The sequence below is a fragment of the Macrobrachium rosenbergii genome, chromosome 26, assembly GCF_040412425.1.
Source record: "Macrobrachium rosenbergii isolate ZJJX-2024 chromosome 26, ASM4041242v1, whole genome shotgun sequence".
Classification (NCBI taxonomy): domain Eukaryota; kingdom Metazoa; phylum Arthropoda; class Malacostraca; order Decapoda; family Palaemonidae; genus Macrobrachium; species Macrobrachium rosenbergii.
In genome coordinates, this window is record NC_089766.1 from 8,692,630 (window position 1) to 8,714,475 (window position 21,846).

Consider the following 21,846-nt stretch of genomic DNA (forward strand, 5'->3'; position numbering starts at 1 on the left):
TCTAGCCTCAGTAGTTTTTAAGATCTGAGGGAGGACAGAAAAAAGTGCGGACGGACAGACAAAGCCAGCACAAATTTCCTTTTACAAAAACACTAAAACTAACACTGTACCTAAAAATGCAAACAAACTGAAAACGAAAATTCTAAGGAACAAAAAAAGCCCACACCACCAGCGCGTCTCACTCTGGTACAAACTAACCAGTCCTCGGGACGGGAGGGAACCTTGGCATGTAAACAATACCATCAATAACGAAGGGAAGTCTTGCTAGAAAGGAGGTACGTTTATCATCAACCCACGCACGAATCGATATTCAAGCAAATGATTCCCCACTGCCGCTACTAAGTTGGTCTGGCTTGAATAGATACTTCTGGTTCCATTCAAGTTGATTGAAGATGTTCCGTTATATAAAACAGTGATAGATCACTGATTTTAGTTCTTGGGCATTGAAGAGGCTGTGAGGTATTTTTCAAACTGCTGCTTATATATAATGTATGTATGTATGTATGTATGTATGTATGTATGTATGTATAACTGATTCACAATGATATGGAATGTGATTTATGTATATAATATATATATAAATGCCACAAGGGATAAAATGAAACAATGGATATATATATATATATATATATATATATATATACATGGTCCTTTACTAGAAGATATATATATAGTATATAAACAATGGACTCGTTATATAGGTATTTCGACACATGGTCCTTTACTAGCACTCAGATATATATATATATATATATATATATATATATATATATATATATATATATATATATATATATATATATCACATGAGGTTGCTACAGAGAGATATAGTGGCTAGAGAGAAAGTTAAGTATACCTTAGTTTAACCAGACCACTGAGCTGATTAATCAGCTCTCCTAGGGCTGGCCCAAAGGATTGGATTTATTTTATGTGGCTAAGAACCAACTGGTTACCTAGCAACAGGACCTACAGCTTATTGTGGAATCCGAACCACATTATGACAAGAAATGAATTACTATCACCAGAAATAAATTCCTCTAATTCTTCATTGGCCGGTCGGAGAGTCAAACGCTGGGCCAACAGCATGCTAGCCGAGAGCTCTACCCACCCCCCAATGAAGAACTGTGGCTAGAGAGAGAGAGAGAGAGAGAGAGAGAGAGAGAGAGAGAGAGAGAGATGGGTTGATCATGTGCACACCTGTTAATATAGTAGAAAGTACAGCATGAAACAGTTGGATGAGGGAAAACAATAAAACCCTGATAATCATGGTGGAAGGCAACTGTGAAGACACAGACCAGACTAGAATTTGTCAAAAAAGGGTACAAGACACAATTCTGCCAAAAACGGTACAAGACAGAATTCAGCCAAAAAGGGCATACGGCAGAATTCAACCAGAAATGGCACATGGCAGAATTCAACCAGAAAAGAAACAACACAATTCTGACAGAATTTCGCCAGAAAAGGAACATGACACAATTCTGGCAGAATTCAGCCAGACAAGAAACTCGACATAATTCTGATAAGAGTTTAGCCAGAAAAGAAACATGACACAATTCTGGCAGAATTCAGCTAGAAAAGAAACACTAAACAATTCTGGCAGAATTCGGCCAGAAAAGAAACATGACACAATTCTGGAAGAATTCAGCCAGAAAAAAAACACATCACAATTCTGGCAGAATTCAGCCAGAAAAGAAACATGACATTATTCTGACAGAATTCACCCAGAAAAGAAACATGACACAAAATCTGGCAGAATTCAAGCCAGAAATGAAACATGACACAATTCAAACAGAATAGGCAAGAGACTGATGCGTGTGTAGAAAGCCCACTTCTTGTCTACCAATACATTCTTCTGGTTATTCCCAAGATTATTATATCCCTTCCCTTAAGACGAGAGTCATTGGTTTTACAAGATGATGTCCTGACAATACATGTTAACAGCATTCTTTTTTGTGACTTCTAGCCACTACGAATAAGAAGACATGGCCACTGTTAAGGTCAGTTTCTACTACAGTTTTCCCTGAAGAAGGAATCCCAAACTGTTTACAAGAAACTATAATTCAACACCCCATTATGGAGATCTTTTTCTCCTCTGTAAATGGTCTTACACTAATTTCAACGTGTATTTGGGGGCATAATTTGGTTCTCCAGTATTAGGGTTACCTTTTATGAAATCAATCTTTTCACAGTTCTAAGGACATCTTAACACTAGGGTCTGTAAACAATGAAAAACAAAGTTTTAAAAATTTCACAAATCTTGAAAGCACAACCAACACAATAAGGGTAAGCAGTTGAAACCTACGAGTTATTCTGGTATCTACTGGTTGATCCAGAGCTCACAATTAATGCACAGTACTTATGAACTACAGGGAGACAATAAATATGGACCTGACAATGACATCAGAGGACATGGTCACAGTTTGAGGCCCTAATGTACAATCCTAACACCAAACTACATTTCCAACAATAAGAAAAGGTACTTGGAACTTATCTGAGCAGTAAACATACTGAACTTGACAAGATATTGAAAAATGACATTACGTAAGCTAAAAAGTCCAAATCTTGTACCAAAGTGTTAACTGATACATTAACGACATCAGCCAAGGACATGGAAAACCAGAGCCCACTATTAAACTCAAAATAAAGGCTTTTCAATTATATATAGAAAATCAATAATTCTGTGTCTAATAAACTAAATAGCCAGTATATATACAGCATCACATTTTTGTGACAGTTGGAAGCAATTTTACCCTGCCTTTTAATCTCAATTCCACCATAGGGTTGGGAGGACCACTACTAACTCAACTTGGTCTGACTGCAATTTCATTAAAAATCTTTCAGGCAACACTGGTAATTTCACTAAACTATCAATAATAGCACTGTACTGGCAACAACTAACCACAATGCATGTGCCATTTCTTGCTAGCATTAAAGTGTGCTCCAAGTTTAAGCTTTCCGATATGCAAAGTAAAGAGTCACAAGCTGCCTTGGATAACGTACTGCTTGGAGGACTACAGTCAGAATATAATTTCATTGCCTATGATGCATAACTAGGTTTGTCAATTTAACACTATGTGCCCCAAAGATGAGTAAAAAATTTGACAGTACTTGACATCTGTCTTTTTCTTTTTAAGATTTCCTGTGGTTGACAATTTTTGTGATCTTCAAGCAAATAACTGTAGAATGCACAAGATCTCAAGATTTTTAGTCAACTATATTATGAAGAAAAGCTAAATACTAAAAATGGTAGAACCACACCAGAACGAGAGCAAGAGAAAAGGTTTCATTAGTTTTATTGATGCATGGCTACACTTGCATACAGAAATTTGTTGTATCCCAGTCAGCCAAATTCATTGCTGAATCTACAATACTGTATTTTTTTTTAGATTAGGGAATGTCTTGACTTATTTCAATTGATACACAAAAAGAAGACAATACAGTATTTTAATGGAATGGGGTAAAAAAAAAATGTCTCAGTGACATAATCAATGTCAGCAAGGCTTATTGCATCCAAATATTGCAAATTTTAAAGATAATTTGTATTTTTCCTATATATACAAACCTGTAGTCTAGTAACATAATTCTGCCACTAGTTAACTACCATGTTTAACAAGCTTCAACAAATGGCCCAGCTATCAACGAAGATAGTTCTACATAAAAGATATCAGTCTTGTATATATATCACAAATCCAATTCATCTATAAAATTTACAATTTTTGGTGCAATATGCCTTGTTGAAATTAATAACTTGCTAGTGTTCCAGGATTTTCTTACTTTTATGTTTCAAAATGAACCTGAACTCTCCCTGAAGCAGTGAAGCAATTGAAATTGATTTTAAAAATTTCTAAGACAACAGTATCATTACCAAGCAATCTTAGCTTTAAAAAAATAAAACATCTTCATCAGAAACAATATGAAAAACAAAAGGTTTGATAGATTAGCCCTTGCTTCCACTGATAGGAAAGCATTGTTCAAAATGAGCACAGTATGTTCTAAATATGAGGATAACCTTGTCATGCTGCAAACCTTTGGCTACATGACAATTATGAGTAATAATGGAAGGTTTATCATTCAAAATGAAGAGAATGATTAGCACAGCCACCATCACATTAACACAGTCGATGGTATGAATATCCTATGAATGGCCAAACCCAATCTTGACAAAAATACCTTGATTGAAGGCAAATGATCGATCCATGAACTGATGATCTATTTCAGTGGTTTTCAAACGTATCACTTTTAAAGAAGAGTTATCTACTAGGCACAAAAATGGGCCTTGGAGATATCCTTGACCAAAAAGCTTTAAAGCAAGAAGTATAGTCATGTCAACTGCAAGGGAGGAAGTTTCCAAAGTGGACAACGTCCATCGTCCGGCAATCTATGGAGATAATGTGGTACATATATTGATCTGAGCATTTACATAAATTGAGAGTGGAAATTCCTAATCAACCCACATCACACTAGATTAGGTTAAGGGATATATATTAGTTTACGGTAGAATATATAGAGTATAGGTTGCATTCCAAGACTAACCTACTAGCCACAAGACCAAAATTACATCTAGCTATGGATACTTATACACTATGAACTAGCCTAAGGGTCTAAGACTAGTAAGACTTGGCCTGGTAGTGCCTATTTTGCTTAACAGACAGGGTAGCTCCATTTGGTCTGCCAAATTAGCCTAGCCTAACATTAGGTGTTAATAACCTAACCAATAAAAGCCAGTTAACCTTTAGAGCTGGATATCTTTAGGAATTTGGTGTATTTCTAGTAAGGGTTGCAAAATTTTGGGAATAATATTTAAAATATCTAAAATAGGTTAGTAAGACCAAAATAAGAATAATATTTAAAATATCTAAAATAGGTTAGTAAGACCAAAATAAAAGTGGAGTGTCTCTGTGAGTCAATGAGCAAAGACAACGTTTCTGGTCTCCGGTAACACGACTGGTCCCCACTCAATGAATCTGTGTTATGTCATGTTTAATTCTACTGTAAAACAATATGTATATTCTAAAGCAGCACCATGAATGACAAAAATAAAACCTTACCCTACCACTGTGAAGCACTGGATCAAACATTAAGCAAGGGAACCAGGTTAAGGCAGCATATCCTAAATGCGCTTGCCGAGAGGTTAGGTTAGGCTACAATTTATCATTTCAAGCAGCACACTCCTCCCCATTTTTGAAATCGATGAGAAACAATAAAATAATGGTCATTTTGGTGTGTTTTTTTATAGGTACTATCCAGGAAAATGAATGTTATGTTTAGAAGTATGAAGACCATCATCTTAAGGCAATACAAAAGTTCCATTTTGAGTTCTCAGATACTGTGAGGTGTTAGCTGCTTGTACTGTGTGCACAATTAACAAGAACTCATGCAAGTTTTTTTGTTTGCCATATAAATGCCTATTGTTTTTAACCACATCAAACTTCATAAACTCTAATGCTACAGTACTCAGATGTTTTCTGGCATCTAGAGTTTTCAGCGCTCATCATCTTTAGTTTAAAAATAGCTCCCCTACATGAGACCTGCTGATGGCAAGACCATTGTCTTTATTAATTCTATAAACAAAATACAGACTACAACATCTCTTTCTTGATCCTGAAGTAGCATAATCCTTCTGCTAAGTACCTCTCCTAACTGAATCAAATTCCTGGTATTAAGATGGTGGCTACCTCCCAACCTAAAGGTAAGGAATGCTAAGGGGTGATCGCAGTTACAGCAAGATGAATTTCTGTATTTCACTTTTAAGATGTATGACAGTCTGGGTTAGGGAAGGATATGGTGGGGGGAGGGGGTCAGATAAGGACCCAGCATCCAAGTTAGGATAGGTTAGGGAAGGTAGTTAGGTACTTGGCCTTGTGACATTTTTATCCTTTATGTGTTTTTTAATTGATACTCAATAAAGGCATAATCCATGTATTTTTCTGACAGCTTATCTTGTCATTTATGCATTTTAGACCAGTCCTGTTGGTGCAATTTACTCACTTTTTATGATGCCACCCCTAAAAACTCCAACATCCCACTGGGGTCACCCCCCTAAATTGCCACAGGCTTTATGGAAGTGGAGAAAGAAAAAGAAGTGATTTAAACCACAAAAAATGGTAAAAAATGCATGAGACATGAGTTAATGAGTCGTAAAACTATCGTAGTCATATCTTCTCATGTTTAAGAAATGACCTCACAAACCATACGACAGCCTAGCCAGCCTGAATAATATATGGGCTCCATCTTGCTGGCTAGAAATTCATCTGTCATCCTTTATCAAAGTTTGAGTTTTATTGAAATATCAAAACATTCGGGAAAATTATGACCGTAAAGACCTAAGCTCGCCAAGCTCGCCCTTACACAACCACCCTGTGGGAAAGTAGCCTGGGTGAACTAGGCTACAGGAAATGGATAGCCATAATCGACGTACGTGGACAAAACAGCGCCACTAACAGCTTGAAATCCGCAATGATTATCTACCCTAGTGCACCTGGGGAAATCGGAAGCTTCCATGATGTCGAATGACCCCTGGAACATAGCAAATATTGCCAATGACAGACTACGTCTTCTCGTAAAGGGGGCGGATATGAGATGTCAACAGAATGAATAAGGTGAATTTCCCACGCACAAAAACGTCATTATAACATACTCACCATGATTGCCAGCGGGGAGACGTCTCCAGATGACAGAGGCTTACTTCACAAGCAGTATACGACGATTACTTCGGTAAATTTAGTAATTTTCTTGGGGCAACGAGCACTAAATGAACACACCAGCAAGAAATACGTCGAGAGACTCTTCTTTCTTTGTCACAGGTCTACCAACATTCCCAAACTTTGGGAAACATTTTTGACTAACGGTGAAAACAACGCTATAATGCAATCGGTTGGTAAATTTATTCCTTTAGTTATATGAGATGATATGAATGTATTTTTTTACTTAAATATAAAATCAAACATGTATTTATTATTGATTTTAGCGCTCAGTGATGGTTAGCTAATTTTGAAACATGCAAGAAGGTGGTCTTATTTCGTATAGAACAGAAAATTTTGGCAAAAAAAAATAATTTTAAAGCATTCTTATAATAATTAACATTATTTATCTTACTTTTCATTCAATCATCCTATTTATTAATGAAACACACTGGTGAAAATAACGATAACCTGGTATTCGGTAATGTTTACAAACTTGTATTTAGTAAACATGTCGGCTGGTCAGCTGTAAAGTTCGAAAATGACATCCGAAATATCCTCAAGATGAAAAAGGTTAGAACGGAGAAAGTGATGGCCAATGTCAACGATTATTTAAAAAGGAGAAATTTAGAGGTAAGGGGATTAATATTTCCCACGCTTTAGGCCGTAGTTCCCGCGGTTCAATTGTGAGAGAACTCGCTCCTATGTCATCCAAACCTAACCACGATTTTCCCGCTACGCCTTGTAAATTGAGCGTTTGGTGTTTCTTATATTGTAAATGGTGGGGCTCGTTGTAAATGAGATTAATGTTTGTAAATGGAATTCGAAAATCTTCGTTTCAAAGAAAAGCATAATTTGAAGCTGCCGGTAGCTCACTGTTAGCTTGGCTAGAGGTGGACACTCGAGCCCGATGAAGTTTAACCATACTCGTATATGCTTCGGGAAAGGAATTTTTTAATATTGGTTGATTTACTTTAATAGAAGAACGCTTATATGAGAATTTTCGTTACATATAGCCTAGGTAACTATAGAATACGCCTCTCATAGGCCTGGTTGCAGGCATGAATAAGTTTGTCAAAATACGCTTTCCTAGGTTAGTTCTAGATCAGTTTGGGATAACTATAAGGCTATCAGTTTTAGATAGCTAGAGCTGTTAGGCTGGATATCAATAGGCACCTTATTGAAATTTGGCTTTGGTTACAACTTGTTGGCTAGGCTAGGGTTAGCAGTACTTACTAACTTGTTTGAGTTTCTTTTACTGTTTTCTTCATTTCATATAATAGTTCTTTTCTCTATTCATTCATTTTCAAATTAAGCATTTCCAATTATTTTCCCCCTCTTCTTTCAGTCAGCTTGAATCCTAGAACATTTTATGCATAGAATATTTTGGCATGAACTAATGTAAGGTAAATGATAATGGAAGTTTACTGTACAAGGTAGCGTACACAAGCTTCCTTTGACAGTTTGATATTTTTTACATGTATTTAGGAAAACTTGTGTAGTTCTTCATTGGAGGGGTGGGTAGAGCTCTCGGCTAGCACGCTGGTGGCCCAGTGTTCGACTCTCCGACTAGCCAATGAAGAATTAGAGGAATTTATTTCTGGTGATAGAAATTCATTTCTCATAATGTGGTTTGGATTCCACAATAAGCTGTAGGTCCTGTTGCTAGGTAACCTGTTGGTAGCCACGTAAAATATATAAATCTAATCCTTCGGGCCAGCCCTAGGAGAGCTGTTAATCAGCTCAGTGGTCTGGTTAAACTAAGATATACTTAACTTTTTTTTTTGGAAGCACATACCCATAAAGAAGCTATATCCTGTAGGCCTGTGATGCTTAGTACAATATTCTACCAATGAGAAAAAATAAATTCTGTTTTGTGTATAAATACATTTTTGAAGCTGAGTACATTTCAATTGCTCAACATATTCAACATTTCAGATATCATGTTATCAAATATCTCTTATTTATTGTGATATAGGCCAGACCTCCAATGATTCAGCCTCATTTTTGTCCATAATCTTTGATTTGTTGTTAAATGAAAGAAAGAGAATTGAAAATAAAAGTGCTCAGTAATTCTGTATGCTTAATTTTTTAGTATTATAGATGTGAGGGAAGTTTTCCCAAGTAAACTAGTAAGTGGTGTTAATTTTTTTTTCCCCATAATTTAAATCATGTATCGTCTTCCCATGTAAGGGTACAAAGAGTACTAGCTTGACCTCGTTTTCCTTGATCTTAGAAAAATGGCTGAAAACCACAATGCAAAAGAGAAGTGGTGGCCCAGCCTACCTCAAGGACCCAATGTTAAAGTTACATCCCTCAGAGTAAAATATGGTAAAATAGGTTTCTGTCACTTGATTCAAGTATATGTTTGCTTGTGGAATGTCTAGTTAATCCCCCAATGAAATGGTTGCTTTATTCTCCAACCATAGTACTCCAGAAATAATAGATTCACCTGTTTTTTCCTGGATTTCTAAGAAGCAAGCATAATTTATTTTCACAGAAAAACAGTAGATACTGAGAAGTGACACTGTAGAAGAAGAGTATGAATTACATATTGAATTTGTCATTGGACCATGGGCAGGTAGGAGTGTAATATCCCCTAGTACTCAGTTATTTGTGATAAGTAATGAGTAGCGTTTCTTACTGCAAGGGCTGTTCGATGTAACATTCTGAAGTTGAGACAGATGAATCGTGGTTTAATTCTTACTGAGTTATTTTTAAAATTGTAGTTATTTATATGTTAAGAACTTACACCAGTTACAGTGTTTTTTTAGTACAGTGTATTAATAAAAATTGTGTAAATAAACTGCAGCTATTACTTTGTTATCTAGGTAAAACCATTACCATTTTAATCATTTCATGTTCTGTTTTAAGGTTCACATATTTTGTTATTATTATTATTATTATTATTATTATTATTATTATTATTATTATTATTATTATTATTATTATTATTCAGAAGATGAAACCTATTTGTGTGGGACAAGCCCACAGAGGCCATTGGCTGGATAATTCAAGCCTCCAAAGAGTATTATGGCATTCATTGAGAAGAAGTAAGAGGAGGTAAAAGGAAATACAGAAAGAAGAGATCTCACTTATTAGAAAAGAAAAAATAATAATAAATGGATCAAAATGTATTAAAATGCAAGGAGAATAGTACTGTATTAGGGTAGTAGTGCATTGCCTCTTTGCTTCAACCTTTGAAGTTGCAGTTGCGATAATACAAGATTAAAGGTCAGTTGTTAGGCCTACCTTGAGTTTTATTTCCTCTTTTCAGTTACTTGGCTCTGGAGGTGCGACAAGTTCTTCAGAACAACAGGCTGGTGTTTTAGGCTTAGTTTCCCCATCGACACCTAACACTTTCACCTTCTCTACAACCTCCACACAACACACTCACGTAGACCACCAATATGTCAGGTAAGTGTAGATTTGTACCTTATCCTCATGGACAAAATTGTATAAATAAAATCTCTTATTTGTTCATACAAAGTACTGACTGTTGGTCTGCTCATGCCAGTCAGATCAAGGTCCTAAATTCAGAATCAAGTTTTCAGAAGCTGTGCATAGTTTGGTGGGAGGGACTGCTCACTAAACTTGATTATTCGGTGCTGTCTGTGTTGTCTTCCAGAATAGTATGTTCTTCATTAACCCTTGGTCTTCCAGTTTTCCTCAGTTGCTCACTTAACTCTTATAAATTGAGAATTACACTTCTATAAACAGTGTGGCACACAGAAGCCAAACGCCTGCAAAGTAATGGATATTACATGAAGGAGCAAACATAAGAAGTGTCAGTTATGCCATGTGAATGAATGAAAAATCCTTTAAATTACAGGAACTCTGGCTTAAGATGTTGGGTAAACTGTTTTTTGGGAAGCACAGGATGTATCTAGAATTGCCATTTATTTGCAAAGGAAAAGGATGATGAATATAAAGGAGTAATGAGTGAAAGAGAGCAAGAGAGAGAGTTAGAGTGAAGCTTTGGACGGGTAATCCACAGAGTTCCTGATATAGTAGATTTGCTTTGGAATTTTCTTCCTGTTTTTATATTCCATTCATTTTAAGAACCAAGCCATACTTTTCCTTCTAAGTTAAGCTAATTTATCCTCCCATCCTTACATTTTTTGATAGTCCTTGGCCAAATAAGGGCAGTGAGTTGCCTATCCAAAGCTACAATTTAAAAAGAGAATACTGCATATACAGTACAGCATAAGATGCAGTTTACTTTTCTGAAGGTTTTAGAGTTAAATTGTGATGTACTGTATACAGGGTTATTTTTGTCCGTTAAACAGTGACATATATGAGCACACAGTGCTTTATAACTCTGAATGTATTTTATATTCACCACAAACTCATTAATTTTATGTAGCCATTTGAGTATCTGCACAAATCCCCCGACACTGTATTCCATGTAGAAGGAAAGAAGAGGTACTACGTGTGGGTTGGCACCTGTGCGTTCAGTTTCCTCAGGCCCTCAGTGGAAGCTGGATTGCTTATTGTGTCATTTTCCCAGCTTTGAATTGCTATTTGAGTGACTTTATTCATTCATTGATTATTATAGTCACTACCTAACTTACAAAGAAGTTACGTTTGGATGGCCATTCACAAATTGAATTGTTTGTAAATTGGTTTTTAATGTGCAGTGCTTAAATTTTTAAAAAAATTATTAAAACTTAGCAAGATATTAAACTTTGAAATATGTCATGTTTACATTCCCGTGGTAACTTAGGGTCATAGATCATACTATTTTCACTATTTTTAATTCATGCAGTATTATAAAAAATTACTTTGGATGCTAGAAAGGTAAAAAGAAGAAAATAAAATTTAGATTCAGGTAACATTCAAAATTTATTATTTTTTCCATGCTTTGCAAGTTATGAACTTGGAGACAATTATGCACGAGCAGCGTCTGGCATTGGAGGGTCATAAAGTAAGCAATCCACACTCCCATCTACTGACAAAAATGCATACTAAACATTTCCTATCGGGAGAGGAAATACAGAAAATGGGAATTCATCAAAGAACAAGTTAAATCAGAAAGAAAGAAATAAGTAGGAATGTTTTATTAGTATGAACAAGTATTCTTTGATTGTGAAGAAGAATTATTATTATTATTATTATTATTATTATTATTATTATTATTATTATTCAGTAAATGAAACCTATTCATATGTAACAAGCCCACCAAAGGGGCCATTGACTTGAAATTCAAGCTTCCAAAGAATATGGTGTTCATTAGGAAGAAATAAGAGGAAGTGAAGTGAAATACGGAAAGAAGAGATCCCTCTTATCAAAAAAGAAAAAATGAATTAATGAATAGGTAAATAGATAAAAAGAGGTATTAAAATGGAAGACGAATAGTACAGACAGTCCTTGGTTATCAGCGGCGTCTGTTAACGGTTTTCCGGGTTTACGGTGCTTGGCTAAAGACATCATTAAACAGAGTTTTGGTGATGTTAAGCGATTTTTGGCATCAGTATGTGGTTTATCGGCATCGGTAAGCAGTTAACGGCACCGATAAGTGGTTTATTGGCGCTTAAAATGTCATAAACGCCATTTATTACCATAATTATCACCGATTTTTGGTTAGTGGTGCTTGGCTAGGAATGGAATGCCTGCCATTAACAAGGGACTACCTGACTACCTGTATTTGGGTAGTAATGCATTTCATTTTTGTTTAAACTTCTAAAGTTCCAGTTGCATGATATCCTCTGGGAGGCTATTCCACAGTCCAACAGTGTGAGGAATAAAGGACCTCTGGAACTGAGAAGTTCGACAGCGAGGCTAAACATTTACTGCATATTGGTGCTGCTATTCAGCGAATCTGGTTGCTCTCGGCAGATAGAGGGGATCAGCATGGTGGTTAATCACAAGAATACTCGTGATAATTAGGGAAGGGATTAAAGGTTCTTGTTCTTCTTGTGTTCTTCTGCTCTTTGCAAAAATTCTTACTAGGCAAAATAGGCACTCAAAGCAAGATTTTAGCTTATGGGTGGCAAAGGGGAGTGCTCCAAACAGTCTTAACTTGTGACCTTGTCTGTTCCTGTCTCTGAATGTTTGTGACATAAATGTTCGTAAGGAGGATGGTGACTGTACAGTCGACCCCTGGTATTCAAAGGGGATGTGTACCACAACCCCACCCCCGCGAATAGCTAAAATTCATGAACTTAACCCCCTCTAAAAATGCTTATAACTGTCTATTTTGATAGTTCAAACACCAAAAAACCCTCTCTTAAAATGCTTATATGTGAGTATTTTAATAGTTTTATTACCAAAAAATGCAATTAGTCATGAAAACAATATGAAAATACAGTAATTAGTGAATATTTCTTTTTGAAAAATACTGCAAATCGGCGAATTTTTCCACAGTAATGTGAATATACGTTCCACAGAAAATCTGCAAATAGGTGAAACTGCAAATAGGCGGGAGTCCACTGTACTTCCATGTTTTTCAGTCATTGCGTTTGTTGATGCAAGAAATTAGGAATTCGTTTAAAATCTTCCCAGCTTTTTATTCTTATCAGCAGAAGTTTTCACTATCAGTTTGGAGATAGCTCAGAAGATAATGTGTGAGACCCTTCTTCAGCTTCAGCTCGAGTATCTTTGTTAAATGATTTTAAGTTTTCCTGAAAAAAGACTGTTTTTCATGTGTATTTTTCTTATTTTATCCATTGTGGTAATGCTAACTACGTATAAGCAACTGGTAGTTAGCACTTCATCTGTGTTTTCTGATGGTTTTCTCCATTCACTGTACAGTGTAAGTGTTCAGCTTCAAGTTTTAAGATCAGTCTCAAATTAAATTTAAGATAAGCACCAAGTTTGTTTTTTAACTTGACATGGCACTCTTGATGATTGCCCAGCAATACAAATAGGTTCCATAAAATATGTGGGTTTGTATTGAGAAAATGTATTTGGTTTTATGAGATGAATCATGTTTCAGGCTCAAGTCCTGGATGATGGAGGCCAGTGAGCCATGCCGTTCGGAATTGTCACAAGTTCTGTTTCCGCTTTTCGTTCATTTGTATCTGGAACTCGTCACCGGCACTGGCCGTCAGGCAGCTAACAAATTTTTCAAAAAACATTACCAGGTGAGTAATTACGATGCTTCATTGTGTTCCTTTTGTGATTTGATTCTAGTTATTGAACACAGCCTATTGTATGGTGCTTAACATTATTTAATCCTGCTCTGAAGTTAGTTAGAGTTACCTTTTCAGTAAAATTCATGTTATTCTTCTGTTTATTTAAACTACTGTATTTTGAGAAGCATATTTTTATGTGAAATATGGAGAATAGAACTGGAATTTACTTATCTGGTATACAGGCAGTCCCCGCTTACCGGCGGCATCGGTTAACGGCGTTTCAGTTTTAAGACGGTTGGCTAACGACGTTGTTAACCAGATTTTTGGCGCGGTTTATTGGCATTGGTAAGCAGTTTATTGGCATCGGTAAGCGGTTTATTGGCGCCAGTAACCAGTTAATGGTGCCATTAAACAGTTTATCGGTACTTACAGTGTCTTAAAAACCATTACCATAATTATTGTGATGTTGTGGTTAACAACGATTTTCAGTTATCGGAGCTCAGCCGGGAACAGAACCTCTGCTGTTAGCCTGAGACTACCTGTATCAGCATGTTACTGCAGTTAACAAGTAAATAATACTGCTTCTTTTGTTTTTTAAGGTGTTCTTGGTGAATCGTGACTATGAGCACACACTGTCACAAGTCATAGGCGCTTCGGGTGTGAACGCATCTGGAGATCTTAACTCCTCTCCTGTCATTCAGAATCTTAAGTATGTTATATATAAGGTCATTTTGCTCATATTTTGCCAAGAATTTTTGTAAGATTAGATTCCAGCAACCATTGCATTTACACTTTGCTAGATTTTTAATCGTATAAATTTTGAATGTGCCAGTATCTGAAAGTAAACAGATTAAAAGTCATTATGCCCAAAATATTTACTGCACATTTTACTGAACAATATATCTTTACACTGTACAGAATTCTGAACAAGTTCTCAATCCTTCCAACAATATGTGGTAATTTATTGCTGCTATGCATATTGGGAGCCAAATATGGAAGTCATTACAGTGGTAAATGGCTGGTTTTCAGTATCTTGTGAGTTTATTTCGCAGATTTGTGATTAAGGTTGGGAATATACGAGATAATAAAATTAGTTAACTATCCTTGACTTACAATATTACATAAGATAATGATAGTACTGTAGTACAGTAATGTATGATTAACAAAACAGTAATGTATGATTAACAAAACAGTAATGTATGATTAACAATTAAATAACAATATTTTTCAGGATAAAAAGACCATGAAAAGTTGAATGTTTGAGATGTAATAGCATACATTAGAACACTTTATTGCCTCCTAAGCTTTTTGGGGAACTCAGGTTTCCTTCCTGAAGCAATAAATCTGGTACCTGTTATATGTCAGGCCGACCGTCTTTACAAGAAGTGTACCATACTCATTTGCCTCTCACATGATTAATTTGATTGGTCCTCAAGCACTTTTAGTACTGTTACAGTATTGTTATTATTATTGGCTAGTCCTAGGTAACTGATATCATCATACAAGTTCTCAATATGTGTTTTGTTAATTACTTTGTGATATCATTGTTTGAAGCTGTGTTATCCTAGAGACAACAAACGTTTTATTTCAGGAGTGGAAAGTATTTGGTACGTCTGAGTGAGCTGACGCTCAACTACTTCTTAAGGTACCTCAAAGCTAGTGAAAATCCTACTTTGCTTCAAGTAAGTCTGTGTAGAAGTTTTTCTCATTTGGGAACTGTCCTCTTAATATCTTTGTTTAGTGACCTACCCATATGTCATGCTGTGGTTTCATATGTATGTAGAGATGAAAGTACACTGCACTTATTTAGACTTATTTTGAAAGACTTATCATTAAGAGAGTTATCAAGTAATGTAACACAATCAGTAAGAAGTGGAATTGAGAAGGTATATGGATTTTATGTAACAAACGTCTTGTGATTATTATTATTATATTATTATTATTTAACAATACAGCATAGGACTGCTTGAGTGCTGTTGGCAATAGAATTTCAACATTCTGTATTTCTTCACCAGTTGGAACTTTTTTAAAATCTTGTGCCTTTACAGATTTTCAACACTTACATTGAAGTTGAGGTTGATGAATCCGGTGCTGGGAGTACTGGCGCAGTTTTCAGGACTCCGGATGCCAGTTCCTTGGGTTCTGGTAATTTAGTCAATGGACACACTCCTGAGTCCCTTTCTTCTGAGGCAGCATCCACAGCTGATGGAATGGACTGTAGTGTAGAGGAACTGAGGAAAGTGAAAGAGGTGATGTCTGCCATCAGAATAGCCCTGCCAACACCACCTTCTCTGTGTGTGTACACTGTGTATAATGCGTACAATGGTCTTAGTTGTGCAACTGTGAACAAACAGGGTAGGCTGCTATCTTGTGGATTCGAAGACAGTGTGATAAAGCTGTGGAAACTGACACCCTCAGATCATAATGCAGGTTTGGGTAGGGCAAAGACAGGGATGGGTCCTAGAGGTGGGATATCCCACACACTCTTAGCTTGTGATGACTCACGGACTGAAGATGATGAAGAGGGAATGGAAGAAGAGGAGAGGGATGAGGACGAAATGGCAGCAGATTTACGGAATGGGGGCAGAAGGAGAAATCGCGGAGGTGAATTATTTGCGTTGAGAGGCCATAGTGGACCTGTTTACGATATGGCTTTTACTCATGAGTCAAGTCATTTATTATCTGTCAGTGAAGATTGTACTATGCGTTTGTGGGATTTGGAGAGTGGTCAGGCAGTGGCATTATATAGAGGACATCAGTACCCAGCTTGGTGCTTGGCAGTTGCCCCACTCACAATGTATATGGCAACTGGGTCCTATGATACCACTGTGAGAATATGGTATACAGATGCAACATATCCTCTGCGTACCCTCAGTGGTCATACTCGCTCTGTGGATAGTGTAGCCTTCCACCCTAATGGCTCCTACTTGGCATCTGGATCGTGTGATCGTAGCATTAGGCTTTGGCAAGTGACAGACGGGGATGTTGCAAGGATTTTGCCTCATCACAAGACTGCTATTAATTCCTTAGCCTTTTCCCCAAATGGAAAGTAAGTAATTTATGGTCAGTAAAGAATTAACTGAACATTGTTGTGAACTAAACGTCTAAGCACTAACTCTATTTCCTGTAGTCTTCAGGAATGTATTTTCCATTTTTAACATTGTGAATGAGAAGTAGGAACAAATTTTAAGTGTACCTTTACGTAGTGAAAAGTAAAAGTGAAAAGAAAATCATTTTCACCATGAAGCACTATTAGACCAGTTTGAAAGACAACTCTATATTTTGAAAATTATTATAATAAACATTGTTATTACTCTTCAAAATTACTTAGTTTGACATTTTTCAGTGAATAGTGAGCTGATTCACATATGAATCCTTTCAGGTATCTTGCATCTGGCGGTGAAGATGGAACAGTTGCTGTTTGGGACCTGGCTGCGGGTCGGGTTATAACAGAACTCTTTAGTGGAACACAAGCAACTACGGGGATCCCTGGGGTATCGACGCCTCACATGGACTCGGTTGTTGATCTCAGCTGGTCAACAGACTCATCTCTGTTAATGTCTGCTTCAAGTGATGGATGTGTACGCACAAGTCAGCTTAAGCAAGGAATAGCTAGGTAAGTGTAAACTGTATTAATTTTCTTTGCAGTAATTTGCAAAGTTTTATTATGATTTCATTTTGCTAAACATTATTACAGCACAATAATTGTAACCAGTGATGATGTTATAATGTCTGACATAAGTAATAGCAAAGATTTTAGGATTTATGACGTGCATTAAATATTCAATTGCTTGGAAATGACTAAACCTAAGGTTGGTGCTGTTCCTCCAACAATGTCCTCAGAGTAGTTTTATCATGCTAAATGTCTCACGAGTTTAGCATGGTATATAGTAATGAAATTACTAATCCCTTTGCCTAGCTATGTATACAGCCTGGTAAAGGAATTCAGTACATGAATTTAGTCTCACATCTGTTAGAAGTATGCTGGAAAATGGTACAAGTGGCAAAATTTTCCAAACAAGTAGCGCAGTGGTAGGATTATATGGTTTTGAAGTATAAATTCATGTTAAGTGAACTGCTCTCTTCTAAAGCAGTCTTTGTAAAGTTAATTAGAATAGCTTCTTTACTCAGAGGATGGAAGGACTCTGAAAGTTTTACTTATGTGTCTGCGGAAAATGTAGCTGCGCTGGTTTTGGTAAAGATCTGTCATCGTTATGTCTTCCCCTAACTAAATTTTTGTCATAAGAAATTAAAGTTGGATTTTGCGTCATGCAGTTACTTGGTTATCTGAGATGTGCAGTAGTCTTAAGATCTTTTGAAGAATAAATGGCTTTCCATGGACTACAGTCCTGGATATAGTTGTTGTTTGCTTCTAGTGAATTTGAGAAATAGGCTGTGCTAGGTCAAAAGCATGTCTGCTGTCATTCAGTTCTTGACAAGCTTGCCCATTGAAGCTGACTGAAAAAACACCCCGAATTAAATAATCATATTATAGCTAACTGAGGACTGTTAGATATACTTCAGCTTAAATTACTGTACTTGAAGTGTACTTCATTGTGCAAGTTTTATGCTGCAAGTCTCCAGTCAATTGACTTAAATTTAGAAGTACTGTACCAAATTTTTGAACTTCGTCAGTTGAATAAGGCTTGATTGCAGGATAATGGTCATAAACATAATTCACAAGGAACACCAGATAGAAGGAGAATGTTAAATTGGTATGTTTTCATATTTCCAGTGATGGAGGATCTGCATGGGACCTGTGTGAGGTGGGCCAGTTTCAGTGCTGTGGCAATTCAAATGGCAGTAGTACAAGTTACGTATTGGGCGGATCCCTACTTCACACTTCTTTCACCTGTCACAACTACCTCACTGCTGTCGTAGCACAGGATGTTGAGAGATAGGAATCGAAAAGCTCTTTTCAGTTTCATTACATAGTTTCATCAGGCATCACTTCATCCAGCGTTTTAAGTTATTGAGCTCTCTGGAATCTGAGGTTTTCATTTGGAGTAACAGTGCATTATGGGAACTTGATTTTTCCGTGTTGAGTATGCAATGTGACATTTTGCATGAATTTGGTGCTTTTTCATCCACCAAACTTAGGATTTTCAGTTCATCTACTTTGCCATAGGTCATCTGCGCATCTATTTGAAGTATGTGGTCGATCATAATTTCGTGTATGAATTTCGGCATAATGTTTCCTTTAGTGAGGTCCTTGCCAGTGATTTAGTAGTAAACTAGTACAAATGATGGAATCATAAGTAGTTCAGTCATGGAAGTATTTCTGAACTTGTACTTTGAATTTGGTTTAAAGGTTGTAAATAGAGAGGTTCATTATTTTTTCCTTGACAGTTATCTTGGCAATTGTTTTCTTGATACTGAATTTGTTATGAGCACAAAAATTCCACCCTAGTCTGGTACTCTCTCAGGATCCTTATATGCAATAAAATTGATCATAAGGACTGAAGTTTAGAAAGGGGAAAGTGAGGGTATGACAGGAAGCGGCTTTTTCATTGTGCAGCAAGGATAGAAATGTTAAAACAAAAATGTGGTACATATATTATGCAACTGTAGCGAATGTAGTGTGCGTACAGTAATGGTAAGATAATAAGAATTCTGTTTTCCACTCACAAATTTTACGAATCTAATTGCTGATGCCTCATAATTTTCTAAAAGTATCAGCTTTCCCCTCCATGTATTATGTACATCTACTTAATTGTAATATATTAGGCTATTCTCCATAAGTTTTCTCAAACGTTTATGTCCTAGAAGTGTTTTTTTTTTTATTTTTATTTTTCCTTTAAATTGTATCCAAAAGAAATAGTAGTCAGGTGAACCTTCGGAACTTGAATTGTCAAGTAAGTGTAATCGATTAATAAGTTCCAAGTGTGTTCTATATAGCACTTTTGATCTTTAAAAGAGTTAATGAATACACTACATATCTGACAGTTATTCTAACATAAAATCACAGTTGATATAAAATTAATGTAGTATTCATTCCCATCATTGTGGGAAGGAAGTGCGAATGAGGATATAATGACCTAAACATTGTGCAGCATCATAACTTTAGCTGGAAAGTATCCTTTTGTGTGTTTTAGTCACTTGTCATATCACAACACTTGGCAGTGTACTGTTGACTGTTTCATAATATCTCTTCACTCTATTCCACCCCAAGAAAACTACCCTTGAGTGATTTGGACGATGGTCTGGTGATTCAAATCCATTTCTTAATAAGTAGCTATATCCCAGTAATTTAATTATTTTGGGTTTTATTCAAGATGCTCAGTAAGTTAATGTAACATAATGTAACCTTAGTTGTGGATTTGCACATGCCAAGGTCTTCCCTATATTTAACTTATTTGATAACAGTTGCAAGACTTATGCATGTCAACAAAGTATGTTAAGGGTGACTGAATCTCATTTTTGCTTTACCCTTTTAGAATCTTGAATATTTGTTACACGTAAAAGTTGCAGTAACTTTCTCAGACGTTCATCAGAACAGAAACGTGGATTGTTGAGGTCAGTGGAATTGTAAGGGCACCAATGTCATCTCTTAACTATTTTGCTGTGAGGTCAGCTTGTAAGGTTCTGAAATAGCATATGTGGTGGGAAATTACAAATACAGTACTCTGTGCATGATAGTACAAATCTGCCTTCATATATCAAACTTCTAGGACATCACTGCCATGTAGATAAACTCCAAATCATGAAGACGTAATTGAAAGTGGATTTCAATTTTTTAAGAAGGGTAGTTTCTTCTTATGCTTACATAGTTGTTTTAAACAAAAAGGTTCATTTAAAGTAAGAAATTGCAGAATTCGTTTTTTAAAATAATACATTATTGATGTTATCCGGCTTTATTTAATTTTTACATCATGCACCATGCTTTTTTGAAAGATTTAGTCACATTTTGCATAAATAAATGTACCGAAGAAACCCCATAAAAGTATTATAGTTTCCTCAGCTATTTCAAGTTTATTACACATTTGCTACTGTTAATTGGAAATGTGAGCTTAGTTTTAAATGCTGAAGGTGCAGTAGGATGAGTCATTACTCAGAATCATTATATACGGCAAAATAACTGCAATACCAAGGTTTATAATTTGTGTGAGATTCCTTAGTTTGTTACCTAGTTATTTGAATACCCCTATCCCAACCTTCTGTCAACATTCCAGCCCTTGAATTGCCAGATTGTTCCACTGTTCTCTCGTTCCATGTTCCAAGCTGGTTTCTGTCAGGTAATTGTAAGGTCAAATTCTTCAACATTTTTACTATGTGACTGTGAAATTTTCAGTCTTAAGTTGTCAGTGTTGATCACTTTAGGTCACAGCTAACAAGTTTTTTAATAACAGTTTAGCAAAGTTGAATCATCTGTCAGTAACTTTTGAGTGAGTACCTTTTGAAGGGAAGAGAGTCAGATTTTTTCTTTGTGCAAATGACGATCCTGAAGAAATGGTCATTTCTTACATACTGTACTCTTATGATGGTTAGCCTATTGAACTTCCCACGTAGGCTTATCGGATTTTGTAAGTTGTGTCAAGTGCGCTGTCATACCAGTTCACCTGAATAAAATTCTTTGTATACTTGTAAGCTGTAGGTTATTGTCTAAGCCTGTGGTGTACAAATTTTTATGGTTCAATACATGAATTTTCTTAATTGACACATTTCATTTGTCCCCCCCTTTTATTGGTTTTAGAGGTGATAGTAAAATCTTTATAATTTAAAAGACTCATCTTTTTAGCGTGCATATGAATACCATCAGATGTCCTGTTTTGATTTTAAAGTGTTGTCAGGTGGAAAAATCATATAATGTACTCTACTTAAAAGGGAGATCTTTAAGTCGGGTATCTGTTACGCATTTAAGTGTGCATCATATACAACAGACATAATAATTTATGGTCGGTTCAGTTTATACAGTTCTAGATAGACAATCCTTGGGGAAACTATGTGATAGTGGTGAAGTTCAAGTTCTTGACTAGCTTTTACTAAAAAGGCAGATTTTCAAGTCTACCATACATGTATTAGATGACAATTTTAACAGCAGTTGGGCCTAGTCTCTTGCCAACTCCACTCCATGAAGGTACTTCTCCACC

General features: G+C 36.1%; 2 protein-coding genes across 4 annotated transcripts in view; one reads left to right on the forward strand and one right to left on the reverse strand.

Annotated features, from left to right (window-relative positions):
• Window positions 1-6,813, reverse strand: part of brun (trafficking protein particle complex subunit brun) — a 142,342-nt gene extending 135,529 nt beyond the window's left edge. The window contains exon 1 of the mRNA XM_067128130.1: window positions 6,642-6,813. The gene's annotated coding sequence lies outside the window, so the exon portion shown is untranslated. The remainder of the gene's footprint in view (window positions 1-6,641) is intronic.
• Window positions 6,814-7,159: 346 nt separating this feature from the next.
• On the forward strand, window positions 7,160-21,409 carry LOC136853006 (TAF5-like RNA polymerase II p300/CBP-associated factor-associated factor 65 kDa subunit 5L). Of its 3 annotated transcripts, none has more exons than XM_067128136.1 (8): window positions 7,160-7,313; window positions 9,958-10,097; window positions 13,618-13,765; window positions 14,356-14,465; window positions 15,348-15,438; window positions 15,805-16,805; window positions 17,139-17,372; window positions 18,492-21,409. In XM_067128136.1, exons 1-8 carry the CDS (start codon window positions 7,245-7,247, stop codon window positions 18,655-18,657), a joined length of 1,959 nt encoding a protein of 652 aa, XP_066984237.1. In that variant the 5' UTR covers window positions 7,160-7,244; the 3' UTR covers window positions 18,658-21,409. The 3 variants fall into 3 exon arrangements, with proteins under 3 accessions (XP_066984237.1, XP_066984238.1, XP_066984239.1); XM_067128137.1 differs by having other exon boundaries at window positions 7,193-7,253; XM_067128138.1 differs by lacking the exons at window positions 7,160-7,313; window positions 9,958-10,097 and adding an exon at window positions 13,212-13,434.
• The last annotated feature ends 437 nt before the right edge of the window (window positions 21,410-21,846 follow it).